This window comes from Rhamphochromis sp. 'chilingali', assembly GCF_963969265.1.
Source record: "Rhamphochromis sp. 'chilingali' genome assembly, chromosome: 1".
NCBI lineage: Eukaryota > Metazoa > Chordata > Actinopteri > Cichliformes > Cichlidae > Rhamphochromis > Rhamphochromis sp. 'chilingali'.
Window position 1 is genome coordinate 4265617 of NC_137929.1, and position 16884 is coordinate 4282500.

At 38.2% G+C, this 16884-nt stretch overlaps 1 protein-coding gene across 1 annotated transcript in view; it reads left to right on the top strand.

Moving 5' to 3' along the window:
* The window catches only part of LOC308399170 (protein NLRC3-like), a 40529-nt gene that overhangs the window by 18053 nt on the left and 5592 nt on the right, over nucleotides 1-16884 (top strand). The window contains exons 8-9 of the mRNA XM_080886215.1: nucleotides 7331-7504; nucleotides 12664-12837. Of these exons, the coding sequence (XP_080742341.1) occupies nucleotides 7331-7504; nucleotides 12664-12837 (348 nt within the window). The remainder of the gene's footprint in view (nucleotides 1-7330; nucleotides 7505-12663; nucleotides 12838-16884) is intronic.

Genomic DNA, 16884 nt, shown 5'->3' on the forward strand with positions numbered 1-16884 from the left:
AAAGCTGGAATCAAGCTATAGCCATATACACTGGTAAAGACTTCTTATCTCGAAATAATATGCTGAAGTGGCAATGCAGAAATTGAAAATAGGCGGACGTGCTACCTATGCTATTAGTAGAATGGACATTGGCCTGCTGGCTAAGGAAGGCCCTGTCTCACATAGAGGTGAGAGAGGCCCCCCTCGAAGCCCCCTCTTATCGGGGCTTACTTAGGGTCATATCGGGGACCACACAGTTGGAAGTCTTTTTTTTTTTTTTTTCTTTGACCAAATAAAGCTTATTTCTGTAGCTGTTGTTTTATACAGCTTTAATGTTAATATTAATGTTTGCTTATGTATGTTTAGGGAGTGGTCTGATGGTACATGTCGTTGTTACATTAATAATATTCAAATAGTAAGGGTATGCTTAAAGATAAGGTAAAAATCATATCATATAATGTAAATGGCCTGTCGAATCCAATTAAACGTAATAAAATTTTAACTAAAATGAAGAAAGAACAAGTACAAATAGTGTATCTACAGGAAACCCATCTAGACTGTAAGGAGCATGAAAAACTGAAAAGAATGGGTTATACAACAGTTTCTCCTCTTCCTATAAAACTGGACAAAGGAGAGGAGTGGCTATCCTGTTATCAAGCAAATTACTCTTTGAAAAAATATCCGAGATAAGTGACAAAGAGGGACGTTATATGTTGGTAAGGGGAAACATTGAGGGGAACCCAGTCACGTTGTTAAATATATATGCACCCCCTGGAAGCGATATTTATTTCTTTAAGAAAATTATAGATGTGATGGTAACAGAGACAGTAGGTTTCCTAATTTGCGGAGGAGATTTAAATATACATCTACAACCAAAGCTAGATATTTCCAATAGAAAAGCACAGAATACTAAAACATTAATTAAGACTATAAATACATTGATGAAGGAGGTGGGACTAATTGATATATGGAGAGACTTGCATCCCTACCAAAGGGATTATACTTATTTTTCCTCACCGCACTCGTTATACACAAGAATAGATTATTTCATAACTTTTGGGAAAAATAAAGATAAAATAAACACTTGTGCAATTGGAGCAATAGAGTTAAGCGATCATGCACCAGTATACCTGTCTGTTGATTTAAACGTGCAACCAAAACTCAATAATTGGAAATTAAATTCAAGCTTACTGAATGATCCTCACTTTAAAGGACAAATTAAGAAAGAGATTCACTTCTATATGGAAACTAATGACAATGGTGAGGTGTCTCCTCCTATACTGTGGGATGCCTTAAAAGCTGTCCTGAGAGGGAAAATTATAGCAATATCCTCTTATAAGAAAAATATGAGAAATAAGAAATTAGAAGAGCTACAAAATAAGAATTAGAGAAAAGGCATGAAAGAAAAACATCTCAGGATATATTGGAGGAAATTAGGAAAACAAGAAATGAAATAAATGATTTGACCACATATGAAATTAAAAAAAAATTAATGTTTCTTAAACAAAGGTATTATGAGGGAGGATCAAAAGCAATGAATGTATTAGCCTGGAAACTAAAAAAGAAAATAGCAGATAATACAGTTCACAAAATTAAACATCCAGTGACAAAAGTAATAAAAAAATAAACCAATAGAAGTTCAGAGTGCATTTGAAACATTTTATAAGACTCTGTATGCTAATAACACAGAGAGTAGTATAGTTGAAATTAACAGTTTTTTAGATTCTCTTGATTTACCAGTACTGAATGAAGAACAGAATAAAACTTTGATTGAAGATATAACAGAAAAGGAACTAAGAATAGCAATAAGTAAAGTTAACAGAAATAAATCTCCAGGATCAGATGGATATACGGTATGGAACGCCAGGACTGCCATAATGAATTAATTAAATACACCATTAAATAATTAATTAAATGTGGCAATAATTAATAAATTTGGAATTAATTAATTAAATAAATAGTTATGACACATGTAATTAATTAATTATTGACACATTTAATTAATTATTTATGTATTTCACATTTTAATTAATTATTGACACATTTAATTAATTATTGACACATTTAATTAATTATTTAATGATATATTTATTTATTTCATTTTGGCAGTCCTGACGCCTGGCTCTCGTCATGAAATAATTTTATCTGTCAGCCTCACCCATCAAACTCAGGGGGCGGGGTTAACGCTGCCCATGCAGCTTCTCTAACATTTGATTGGTTGCCGTGCAAAGGAAGTCAAAACAGGTCGATCCTAGATAATCGATTGCTTGTGTAGACTTGGGGCAGCCAGGTATCCCAGAATGCAGATCAAATCACAGGCAGCAATGGTGGTGGTGTAGTTTTTCTGTCACCAGCTACACTTTTAACAGTGTTTTAGCCGCGAATGTCGCGCCGTATGTCTGGTCAGGTTGTCAACATAGAACATGTTTGCAAAAGTGCTCAGATGTTTTCAGAGATTTCACTAGCTCTGCTAACAGTTAGCATGCAGAGTGCACCGAGGGGGTTACGTTAACCGGTTTGTTTACATATTCCACTCTCCGTGTTCCACATGTTGCATTCGCAGAAACCAGCGATCAGCTCAACAGACCGTCAGTTTACCTGCATGCATCCTCCTCCTCATCTGTCAGCTGTTTAACACCTGCTGCTAATTCAAGAAACACGCCTAGTTACCTGGTGATAGTCACAGTTTAACTGGGCAGCCGGTGCTCGATATAAAGCAATGTCAGCGCATTTTTCTGCACAAGATAAGTAAATATAGTGTTTTCCCCGAGCGCAGAGCTGCTGGAGCTCGTTTCCTTACAGAGCACTTTATAGGCGAACAGCTTTATCAGCGGCTGATGTCCAATCACCGGCACACAGCTTTCAAACCTCAGCTGAGTTTTAGCTCTCAGTGGTTAAACGCTGGACTTCATTCACTCAGGTTCTGTCTGTCGGATCACGTTTACTTCGCTGTTTTATTTACAACTGAGCAAATCGGTTTGGCTGAGGTTAAAGTTACGTTTCATAACTGCATAGTTTCACAGACGTTTAATGGTTCACATGTGTTAGACTGAACTATCATCTAAATATCATCTGTTTTTTAATAGTTATTCAACTGTATTCTAAGCACCAGCTGTCTGTTAGAATGTGATTTTTTTTCTCTCTCTGTTGGCAGAGGTATAAAAATGCGCAGGAAAATCTGACGTGCATGGCAAACTTCACCGACGATATTTAGGGAGGAATAAACACACATCAAACATAAATGAACCATTTGTCTGTCTCCATAATTGAGAGCATTTTCTCTTCTTATGTCAACACTCTCTCTCTTTTTTTTTTCTTTTTTTTTTCTTTTTCGGTCATGTTATGTTTACCTGTCAAAGGCTTGTTACAAACTATGAAACACATCGTGCAGACTTCTGGATGTTAGAAGAAAACTAATACTGCTCATGAATGAGACTAAAGGCAGGAAGGTGTCCTTTAAAACTAAACATGTTAATAGGACCTCCCTATTTATATCATAGTTTATGATATAGCACGTGTATTTCAGTAATAGCTGAGGCCACTATACGTGCTGGCCTCATATCAAATGTGAAGGCAGACTGAGTCTATGTTTGACGTTTTTTATATCTAATCTTCCTTTTCAAACATTTAAACAGCAGCGAGTCTGCAGCTGAGGGAATACAAATTCAAATTGTCGGAACAGGTTTGCTCGTTTCTTGGATTCATTTGGTGATTTATTAAATGTATAACTGTTATTCTAATCTGCTGCTGAGTCTCTTACACTTTTCTTTATGCTGTATATTTTCACGTCTCTGGAATAGTTGGCAGTTAGATAGTCAGCTGGGAAACTTTGTGTTAACTCATGGAGCTGAGGATATCGTGGATATGCTGACCTCGCTGCGTGGTGTACAGAGCGAGGTCAGCATGATTAATATTCACAATAAAAATATTAGCCGAACATCATGAAGTCTGTGTGTGTTTCATAGTGTCGAACAACCTTTGTACAGTTAAAGCCAGCAGTTACTACATGACGGAAACACCAACGTTATCTCTTTTATGTGTTTATACACAGGTCACGCTGATTACTGAACAAAAACCCAAAGATCAGATGTTAAACAGATTTATTTGCTCTCTCTCCTCCTTAAACATGTTTTTAATGTTAGTTATAATTCAGAATTGGCGACTGAAACACGTAGGACACATAAGAACATCAGGAAATAAAACACCGATAAATATAACCTCAGTAAAAGAAGTCAGCGGGGGTTACTACAGCTGTGTACCGGGGCCTGCGCTTTGTCGGTGGGATTGCTTGCGAGGCGAGCGGGTCTATCCCAAAAAAATATTAAAACGGTATTTGGTAACACACACACAGGGTTTTTCAAAGCTCAGTTCTGTTAGCTTCCACATGCCGGTTGTTGTGTGCTAGAAACAATGGCCACCAGGCCAAAGCAATGGTTTTGACTCGATCAGCGTTAACCCCGCCCCCTGAGTTTGATGGGTGAGGCTGACAGATAAAATTATTTCATGATGAGAGCCAGGCGTCAGGACTGCCAAAATGAAATAAATAAATATATCATTAAATAATTAATTAAATGTGTCAATAATTAATGAAATGTGTCAATAATTAATTAAAATGTGAAATACATAAATAATTAATTAAATGTGTCAATAATTAATTAATTACATGTGTCATAACTATTTATTTAATTAATTAATTCCAATTTTAATTAATTATTGCCACATTTAATTAATTATTTAATGGTGTATTTAATTAATTCATTATGGCAGTCCTGGCGTTCCATAATACGGCAGAATGGTACAAGGAGCTAAAAGAAGAATTAATACCAGTGATGCTTCTAACAATGAATTGGATCCTAAAGAAGGCTCAAGTACCTTCTAGCTGGAAAGAAGCAATTATCTCTGCCATCCCAAACGAAAACAAGGATAAATTAGAATGTGCGTCATATAGACCAATATCTGTTCTTAATACAGATTACAAGCTGTTTACATCTATCATGGCTCGACGATTAGAAAAGTTCTTACCTAATCTAATTCATAATGATCAAACAGGTTTTATTCGAGAGCACCAAATACAAGATAATGTGCGACGGACATTACAAATTATTAATCATATTCAAAAGAATAAAATAGAAGCAATGGTAATCAGTATCGATGCAGAAAAATCATTCGATTCAGTTAATTGGAACTTTCTTTACCGAGTCTTGCATACATTTGGCTTTCACGAAAATATAATTAAGACAATACAGGCACTTTATGATAACCCTACGGCAAGGATTAAAATTAATGGCTACCTATCAAATAGTATTAAGCTGCAAAGAGGAACAAGGCAGGGCTGTGCGTGCTCACCATTATTATTTGCGTTATATCTGGAACCATTGGCTCAATATATAAGACAAAATAAAGAAGTAGAAGGTATTAATATCCATGAAAAGGAGCATAAATTAGCCTGCTATGCAGATGATATTTTAATATTTTTGGGTCAACCATCAAACTCTTTACCTAAATTAATGCAATCATTTGAATACTTTGGTCGACTATCTGGATATAGGGTTAATATGAGTAAAACACAATTGCTTAAGTACAACTATATTCCATCAGAAGAAATTAAAAATAAGTATCAATTAGCATGGCAAACAGAGTACTTTAAATATCTAGGAGTCATAATACCGAAGGATCTTACAGAACTATTAGAACAAAATTATTTACCAATACAAAAAAAAATTAAGGAACATATAGCGAGATGGAATCTAATTCCATATTTAAGTTTATATTTGAGAATAGACTCAATTAAAATTAATATTCTTCCTAAATTATTATATTTATTTCAAACATTACCAATAGAAATTAACCAGAAACAGTTTAATGAATGGGATAAAATTTTGTCAAGATACATATGACAAGGAAAAAGGCCCCGAATTAGATTTAAAACCCTACAACTTAACAAAGGAAAAGGGGGTGGGGCTTACCTTCTCTTAGGGAATATTATTGGGCAGCACAATTAAGGCCTATGATATGCTGATGTAATCCTTCATATGACGCTCAATGGAAAGTTATTGAGGAGAGTCTGACCTCCATCCCCATATAAGCTATTATAGCAGACAGAAGCTTGCAAAATTTAATAAAAACTATTGAAAATCCATGGATCAAGTTGACTTTTAAAATTTGGGAAACAGTAATAAAAGAATATAAACTAGAAGAGGATATAGCAGTTCTTAAGTGGTGTGCATATGACACACATTTTGCTCCAAATAAATTGGACACCAGATTCAAAGATTGGACATATAAAGGATTAACAGCTTTATGTATGATAATGGAGGAAGGCAGACTAATTAGTTTTGATAAAATGAAAGATAAATATTCATTAGAAACACAGGATTTTTATAGATGTCTACAGATGAGGCATTTTGTCAATAAAACGATAAAAGCTAAGGCTGAACTGAGTAAACAGCTGAAGTTGATGGTATTGTATAGTGATTCTAAAATGTCAATAAAAAAAAAGCTGGAATCAAATGAGTCCAAGTCTTCTGCTGATTCAGCATCACATTCATCTTTGCTCCTTGTTCTGCATCCCCACCATGGACTTCATTCCTTTCCAAGCCAGCCTTGAGTGTCCTTTATTCAGCTCATCCTCTGCTTTACTTTTACACCTGATTTTAGCTGCTTTTCTTCTCTCCCTCATAATTGTGATTTACTAATCCAGAGCTGATTTTTGGGGAAAATAGTTCATGTTTTCAAAGTAATCCCCATTTTTCCCAGACTGAAATGTAAGTAGAAATAAATGATCTAAGTGAGAACATGAGCCTTTAAAAAGGCTCTTCTGAGGCTGCTGCCAGTGGTCAAAGCCTCCAACAAAGCTCTGTAAGTACATATGTGATCATAGCTTTAGCTTTTAAATGTTTATTCTAGTTAACACAGATCAGGTGGAACAACTCAAATAAAATATCAAAAATATTAAGTGGTCATCGGTACTCAGTTTGTTCAATACTGAATACAATGGAGCACAAATTGTCCACGTTTCTGAAATATTTCTGGGTGTAACTGTCACCAAAGTGCAATTTAGACCTGGCCTGTGGTTGTTATCTAAGTGATAATCATCAATTCTACTAAAACAAATACAAAATAAAGAAGTTTGACACATTCTGTTGATATCAAAAGCACACTGAACAATTCAGTGTTGTTTTACTGCTGTTCTCTCTTCACTTCTTCTCCTCTGATTCTCTCCACATGTTGCTCTGCATCAGTGCTCAGTTTCCTGACAAAACAAGATGAAATATTGCTAAATATAATAGTATCTCATTACACTTCAACAGAAGTGTTTTATTTTTGTAATTGTTTATCTGTTATTTTTCAGACTGAGTAACTGTGACCTGTCAGAGAGAAGCTGTGAAGCTCTGGCCTCAGGTCTCAGCTCTCAGACCTCTAATCTGAGACAGCTGGACCTGAGTAACAGTAACCTGAAGGATTCAGGCGTGAAGCTTCTGTCTGAAGGACTGAAGAGTCCACGCTGTACACTGGAAACTCTCAGGTGAGATCAAGCATTTTTCTTTCATCAACTGACAGAATTAGCAGATTAATAATAAGGCAGTCCTCTAATAAGAGGAGAAGTGGAGGTGCTTTGAAGGGCAACGTACTCTTATGCTGAAAGCAGACTTCTCACAGATTCTGAGGCTGCAGGTTTCATCACTGTCCAACCAAAATTCACTGAACCAGCAGTAAATGAACGTCCAAAACTACACTTCATGTTTAAAAAACAGATGATCAGGGGGATTTGTCTTTACATCTTTTTTGTGTGATCTGTTCACCTGCTGTTTTAGCTGTTTGGTGGTTGTTGAGATGGTTTTGTGAACTTTTAGCTGAGATCCTGACGTTTCTGTAGATACCACACATGTCTAATTACTTTGTACAGCATGAATGGCCATAACAAGGTTTTTAACAGTAAGAAAAGTTGTAAAACTTCAGAAAATATAGTTAAAAGTCCAAAACCTTCTACGTCTGGTGTCTTGTGGTAAGGAGCAGATCAAACGAGTAAAGAATTACGTTATAATTATAAATGGCTTCAACAGCACATTCAGGTCTGTGAGACTCATTCAGACACTGAGCCGTGGCTCTGTGCTACATGCACATATTTCTGCATCTCTGCCATTCAGACACACTTTATATATAGTTTATTTTATGTAGTGTTCAATACTGAACTGTACATTTAGTCTTTTTAAAGGCAGCAAGTTTTATTCAGTGTTTTCATAAAAGCCTTATTTTTATCCATTTACTGCTATTAGGAAGAACACGTGAGGTTTAAGACCTGGACCAGTTTGAAACCTTTTGTCCTCCACAGTGGAAAATGGGTGGAAATAAAAATGGGTCTCACTTTAGCCAGCTCCTAATTTTATCAGTTCTACTCTCAGCGTCTCCTGTATATCTCCTGTATAAATGTTGCACTCAGCTTTGTGGTCTCCAATATCACTGAAATGCAGCCAGATGCTGCTCATTTTGCCTTTTCACTCTTTCCTGACACGCTTGCATTTCAGTACAGCTCCCATTTCTCTGTGTACTGGTCTCTACCACTACCCTTGCTGTCTATGGGACATTTCCGTCCTCTTTCACATAATGGTATGATCCCAGTCTGTCTCTTAAAGTGTTTGGCCACATGGTTTGCTCATCAGAATAACATCTCAGCCGTGCTCACATTGATTATCAGCAAGCCTGAAAATTCATCAATATTTGACATATGAAATTATGTCAAGGGCTGGATTTGGCCCACGGGCCATATGTTTGACACCCCTGGTTTACACAGTTTGGTATTCAATGTACAAGTGAGTTAGCTCTCAGCTAACTAGCAGACAAGCTAACTGCTGGGACTGCATCTTTCTAACAAGAGCGTCAGACACTCAGACTGGTTTCCTTTGTGGATGATGATGTGTTCTCACACTGATCCTTCATGCTGATGCTGCCATCCACCCACTGCTCCTGGATTCCTCATCATCATCTCCATCAGCCCTCACAATACTCCACCTTCATCAGCTTCATGTTCAGCAGCCTGGATGGACAGTAATTCTTTCCATGGGTTATGGTGGGACATTGAGAGCTGAAGTCAAACAGCAGTGAGAATGAAAGACTGATTCATTTCTATTTAGTCTTGTGATGTGCAGCTTTGTTCAGAGCATTAAGGCCCAGCAAAGATTACTGAGGTCATAGAGTCCTGATGAAACCTGTGTGCTTATAGAAACTGAGACCAGATGAACCAGAATAGAAGGACATTAAAATGAAGTGTCAGCTACACAAAGGCAAAGCTATTCAGTTGTTGCTGTGAGTTATTTAAATGGAGGATGGAGTCAGACTTTAAGCTGCTGGACTCAGTCACTATATCCTGTTGTCCTCATAGAACCTGGACACACAGACTCACCTGTGACACAGTGACACACAGTGTGGGCTACACACACATTAGAAAGTGGATCAGTCACACTTGTGCAATCATTTGTTGTGCTGGGAAACCATGAACACTTTGAATCACATTAATGGCTTTGTTACAGCAACATTCAATCATGAGTTCAAAAGTAGTGCATTGTGTACTTATTTTAATAGTAATGCAGTATGAGAAGTGCAACATTCAGTGTGCAGAAACAGATCAGGTGCTTTCTAACAGCAGTGTTCCCTTTAACACAGCAGCAGTTCAAATATTTCTGTCAGTCTGAGCTGAAACATGAATCTAATCAAATATCAAATCAAAGTTCTTTGCCTCTGCCAGGACGTTAACATTTGATCTAGTTTTTTACAAAGTTCCCTCAGCGTCCAGAGCCACCAACATACCTTTGATCAACAGCAAGTGAACATTTATAAATGTGTGTTTGCAGAACAGGAAGCAGCAGAACTATTGTTCTGTTATCAGGCAGCAGCACAAACGCTCATCAGCTCATTTACTGTGCAGGACTTTGAGTGTGTGAAGTGTGTGTTTGTGCTGGATTTCCTTTGGAGAATCTCAGTCAGAAACCAGACAAAGAAAAACTCTTTCAACAGTCCAGGTTGAGTTGACAACATGAACTGCATTTATCTTCCTCTGACTGACATGTTCTTCCTCCTCTGCACCGAGCCAGCTGCTAAGACTCACAAGCTCATTGACATTTTCTGATGATAAAGAAACTCTCTTCTTCTGCACAATATGAGCAGCAACAGAGAAGAAGCTTTCACAGGTACAGATGTTGCAGCTGTGGCCAAGTACATGTGCTGCATGTTGGAGCAGCACTCTAATGGACAGGCCTCTGTACTGATGGTGGGCTCTGCTCTGTATCCACCACACTGTTCTCAGCTGAGTCTTCCTCCTGTTCACACTCTGATGAAGCACCAACAGGGCCAACTTCTTCTCTGGTGGCTCGGATGTTGTTGCTTCCACAGGTTTCCCTCCAACAACCCTCTGTTCCTGCAGTGAGTTCAGTAAGATCTGGGTAAACACTTGAGCTCCTTGAATCTGGCTCCAGCAGCAGTTTTCACATATACAATGTTGGCATTTTGCTTGCGTGTCTCCAGGTCTGTTCTGAATGTAGACTTGAATTTGACCACGTAGGCGGGGTCATCATCTGAGCTCTCCATCACCTGAGAGAGATGACAAAACACAGAATCACAGAGCATGAAACCAACGTTTCTCCTCCCAGAAGTTCAGTCACAGACCTGCAACAGAAACAAGAAGATTCAAATGACGCAGAGCTTTCATTTACTTATATCCACAAACATGTCCTCTACATATTCATGCTGTATTTACACACACATACAGAGGCTGTTTGTCTCTCACACACCGACAGGACACTGAGAAATACATCATGTTAAATATACCTGTAGGCTTCCAGCTGTGCGCTTTGTCCCTGTCAGCTGTGATTGCCATGGCAACCTTGGTGTTGTGCGCGATGCAGGGACGTGTTCAAAGGCAGACGTCTGGAAGCAGCATCATATTTGATGCACTATCTGTACTGAGTGTGCTGACTGTATTTCAAATGTCCCACTGCTGTGCAACATGAATCACATGTTCTGCACGTTTCTGTAACTCCCAGGTAACCATGGTTACCCAGCCACGCCCAGTAGTCTCCAGAGAGACCAACAGCAGGTTCATGTTGTAACGCCGTGGCTTTCGTAGTCTCTCCTTTTTCTACAGCTCATGTGTTCTTCTTGTGATGCTGCGTCTTGAGGCTCATACATGCCGTCATTTGTTGATCCTAAGAACGTTCCTCAGACCGACTTCTTCAACAACAGATAACTTTAGTTGTATCAACACTGCCTCCTGGAACAGTTTAAAATGAACATGTCAAAGATCTGTACCTGTCTCCATGTTTCTGTCCCCGCCCCTTTCTTTCTGTCCTGGGTCATGTGAGCGCTGCAGTAGTATTAGGCCCACCCTCAATGCTCTCATTGGCTGAGATGCATAATGACGCCCATTTCAAGCCAGCACTGATCAACATCCCTCCTGTGACCCATGGCTGTTATATTCAGAGCCAGTGAGCACTTTCACAATAATCATGATTTTAAAAACTGTGATTAAAATAATTACTGACGTTAATCAGTTAATGAGTTAACAAGATAATAACAGGTTAAGTTGCCCTAATAATTAGACTTTGGTGACAAACTGATGTGATCTCCATGTTTCCTTTGTTGGACTGTGGGCGAGTGTCAGAACTGAATGTACTGAGTAACATGTAGAGTTTAAACATGTGTCAGTTCCAGTTTTAGAGCTCTAAAGTGCAGCTATCATGTTAGGAATATGTTAGGAATAGACAGGAACACTGAGCACACTGAGGTCAAATCTTTATTTTACCACTCGCTGCATTCTTGATGTTCATGAATTCAGCAGGTTCATGATTGTCTGCAGCATTAATCTCATATTTCCATTAAAGTGTTGAATTTGACTGTTTGATGTTCTTTATGATCTCTGGCACCAGTTCATCTGTAGGCTGAGCTCAGTCCATCCAGTTAGTGAAATGATGTTTAAAGGTCTCCTTGTTCTGTGAGCGTGCACAGATCCTGAAGCAGAAAGCCTGGGTTACAGAGAAATGATCATCACTGTGATGATGCTCATCATCTCTGACTGGGATTTGAGGTTTTGTCAAAGCAGCAAAGAAAGCCTGGCTATGTTGGACTGGGTGTGGCAGCAGCTCCCAGTTTGAGTTCAGGAGACAGACACCCTCTCTACTTTGAAGATCAGCTTCAAACTTTCCTTTTTGATAAAGCTTATAGTTCGAGCTGGATCAGGTGACCCTGAACCATCCCTTAGTTATGCTGCTATAGGCTCAGGCTGTTGGTGGACTTCCCATGATGCTCTGCTTTCTTCTCCCCTCTTTTCACTCCTGATGCTTTTATATGTCACTACTGCATGTCCTTAACTTTTGTCTCTCTGTTTTGTTCTTGTCTCTCTGAGCTCATCTCTTCTCTTTCCCCTCACCCTGCAACCAGTCATGGTAGATGCTCCTCCTGGAGCCTGTTTTCACTGGGAGGATCTTTGTGTCAAAGGGAGTTCTTCTTCCCACCATCACCAAGTGCTGCTCACACTGGTGGCGGTTACCTTACACTGTTAAACAGCTTCAGATGACTGTTGTTGTCTGTTGGGTATTGTCACTTATAAATAAAGTTATAATGGATGGATAGATGTTATTGTGACAAAGAGAAAACGATTGTTGACAGATAGATTGTTGTTTTGTGTGTCTGCAGTCTGTCAGGCTGTCTGATCACAGAGGAAGGCTGTACTTCTCTGGCCTCCGCTCTGACCTCCAACCCCTCCCATCTGAGAGAGCTGGACCTGAGCTACAATCATCCAGGTCCCTCAGGAATGAAGCTGCTGTCGGCTGGACTGAAGGATCCAGGCTGGAGACTGGACACTCTCAGGTATGGAGAGAAAATCTGATAGAGGAGGAAGAGCTGGAAACATTTCCCGTGTCTTTCACTGACTTCCTGTTTGTTTCCTGCAGATGACACATGAACAATCACACATGCAGGAATATTTTCAGGGACAGACACACTAGTCTAGCTGGATAGTTCATGGATATTTATGTAGGGGTCCCCAAGGAGTCTGTTTGCAGGAACATTTAGGTCACAGGTGTACCTGATATAGATACCAGTGTACCTAATAAAGTGTCAGCTAACATTTGGAAATGGAAGCTTAAATAATGACAAACTGTACATTCACAGCTGAAGTCACAATAAATTTGTTCTCAAGTGCACATTTTTCTGTTATTGTTCTCAAACAACAGAATGAGAATGAAATATTGATTCTAACAGGGCCCATAAACAGCATTAGCTTAGCAGCATTAGCTTATCAGAGTTTCTATCATGGTCACAGAAATCTTTAGCAGAGAAAAGTGGCCTACTTAGCAATAACTGCTCAAGTTGTATAAAGAAAGGGAAAACAGTATTAGCATTAGCTGCTAATGGCAGCTTACTTAGCATAAACTCTTCACATCTTTATAATGCAAGGGAAAGGAGTCACTCATGGAAGCCTATTTAGCATTAACGTCTCACATCATTATAAAACAAGAGAAAAGGGTATTAGCATAAGCTACTAATGCTTATTCACCTCAAATTAGCTTTAGCTGCTAATGGTAGCCTACTTAGCATTAACTCCTCACTAATATAATGCTAATTCATATCAAATTAGCATTAGCTGCTCATATTGTTATAAGGAAAGAGAAAACAATATTAGCATTAGCTACTAATAGTTATTCAGCCCTAATTAGAATAAGCCTCTAAAAGCAGCCTACTTAGCATTAACTCCTCACATCGTTGTTACCCAACGGGAAAGAGTATTAGTATTAGCTACTATCATTTTTAATAAGTAAGAGAAAACAGTGTTAGCATTATTGAATAATGCTAATTCACACTAAATTAGAATTACCTATTTACAAGAGCGTACTTAGAATTAGCTGCTCACATTGTTAAAAAGTAAGGGAAGACAGTATTAGTATTAGCACATAATGCTAATTCACGTCAAAGTAGCATTAGTTAATAATGGCAGCCTACTTAGCATTAACTGCTCACTAATATAATGCTAATTCACATCAAATTAGCATTAGCTGCTCACATTGTTAAAAGGGAAAACAATAATAGCATTAGCTGCTAATAATTATTCACCTAATTAGAGTTAGCCCCTAATGGCAGCCTAGTTAGCATTAACTCCTGACATCGTTATAATGCAGGGGAAAAGGGTTACCATTATCGGATAATGCTAATTTACATCAAATTAACAATAGTTAATAATGGTAGACTTCGTATCACTAGCTGCTGTCATTCTTACAAAGCAAAGGAAAACAATATGAGCATTAGCTGCTAATGCTTTTTCATCTAAAATTAGCATTAGCAGCTAATGGCAGCCTACTTAGCATTAACTCCTCACTAATATAATGCTAATTCACGTCAAATTAGCATTAGCTGCTAGCATCAGCCTACCTAGCACTAGCTGTTCACATTGTTAAAAGGGAAGAGAAAACGATATTAGCATTAGCTACTAATAATTATTCACCCCTAATTAGAATTAGCCGCTAATGGCAGTATACTTAGCATTAACTCCTCACATTGTTATAATGTAAGGGAAAAGAATTAGCATTATCTAATAATGTTGACCTTGGCCCACTGGAAAAGTTCAGAACTAAAGATTTAGGAATGTTTCTCGATAGCTCTTTCTCATTTGAGAAACAAATAAATTCTGTTATTAAAACCAGCTGTAAGGTTTATATTGTTGATTGTCATTTATACTTAGAAATATTTACTCATATATGCTTAGAGTTGTATAATTGATTGCATAATGATAGAGGTTTGATCCTTAGTAGTGTGTAAAGACTCTGTGTGCCTTCCAGAATGCTCTGGCATGCACACAGCACTTGGGGCCATGAGAGAGGTCGTACCCTCTCTTACTGATTTATGGTGTAGGACAGGGGTCTCAAACTCAATTTAGCTGGGGGCCGCTGCAGGCAGAGTCTGGGTGAGGCATGGCCGCATTAGGTTTTCCACAAGAAAGGCATGGTTAAAAAATTCCAATCTTCTCAAATCTCTTTATTTTTATTTTTTAACACAAAATATGAAAAATAAATAAACAAATTAAGAATTAATAAGAAAATAAATCAATCTGTAATACATAAATAAAATAATAATAAGATATTTTTAGTCAGTGAACTTGTGTGTTTTTTTCAGTCTTCTATATCTGCTGTGTTTAGATTGAAATGTCTGTATTAACAGTTCTATAACCTTCTTCTGAACATGAATGGAACACTGTAGAAAATGAACTGTTCTTCTGAACATGGCTTCTCTTGCCTACTCCTTGCTGCTAGAGACTAGAGATGGCACGATACCACTTTTTTATGTCTGATACCGATACCAATATCATAAATTTGGATATCTGCCGATACCGATATAAATCGATATAGTGTTTTTTAATCAACAAAACTGTTTTTTAAATATCTTGCTGCATTTTGCAAGTCTGCAAGTTCATACTCAAGTTTAAAACAACAACTACACTAAAGCTATTCTGTTATACCTGTATGCAAAAAAAATATTTCATAGTTCAGCAATACTGATCAATCTAATAAACTTAGACCTACACCATCCTCCCTATTCTGGTATTTTAAAGAGTACTTAGCGTAAATATTAAGCAACCTAACTAATAGGGTTCCAACTCCCAGCAACAACAAAAATAAATAAATAAAAAATAGGGAACCACCCCTCACGCTCCACCTCATGATGCTTAATCGACGTAATCAACCTTAATTTGATGCATTGTGAAAAAAAATTCACAGAAATCAATTATTTTTCAAGAAATATTAAATAGATTCAACATCTTTCTTCAACAAAATTGCAGACTGCACAGATGGTACCTTCCCAAAGGAAAAAGTACTATAGCTTACTAGGGTATATATATTAGACTTAATAGTCACTATATACAGTAATTGACTTCTATTCATTTTACATCAAATTAAAACTTTGGGTGTAAGATTCAGATAATTATTTATTAAAAGCTCGACATTTTAAATGAGAATAAGAAAGAAAAGTATGTCTTTGTGCCCCCTTTTCCCTGTTAATGCCCTATCGGCCCCCCTGGCTAAACTTTGCTAGATCCGCCCCTGCACAGTTACCAGCCGTCAGCTACGTAGAAAAAGATCCTGGTGTAGAAAGTAATATTAAATAAATTCTAACAACAGCTTATCAAGTTTAAACGTGCTGCTGTTGTTCAGCCGCTGGTTTCCTCTTTCTGGTGCAAAGTGGGCCAAAAACAAAGAAGAGAGACGGACTCGCGACAGAAAAGCCGATCAGCTGATCATTAAGCAGTTTCATGATTGAAGTAGCAGCCGGAGAGCGAGAGGCAGTCGCTTGTTAAGCTTAACGTGGGAATGCTTTACAAACATTCAGAGATGGACTTACACACTTGCTTTACTTCTCTCGGGGATAACTTTGTCGGAGATGAAATGCCGGGTTGCTAGCGAAGCTCCACATGCTATCCAGACCACCGACAGGTCCCGCATGCCACAGCCGCTCTATCACGTGATGCATACTGCTCTGACGTGCTAACGTTCTGAGGTGAGTTACGGCGTGTTGCAAGTTTTGTGAGGTGCTTTCGTGATATTTAATGGATCGGATTACATTTTTTATTTTTCTCCGATATCCGATCCAGTAATTTAGGTCAGTATCGGACCGATACCGATACGTAATATCGGATCGGTCCATCTCTACTAGAGACCTGGCAGCGTTTCCTCTTGCATAGCCGAGCCAGATTTGGCCTGAGGGAGGAAGCAGTTGCGGCCCTCAGTATGTCTTGAAGATGATCATCCGTAAGTCTGGACCTGTACTTGGACTTATTGAAGTTCAAAGTGGAGAAGAGCTTTTGGCACAAGTATGTGCTACCAAAAAGGCACATGGTCCGCTTGAACATTTGGGAAAGCCGAGGGA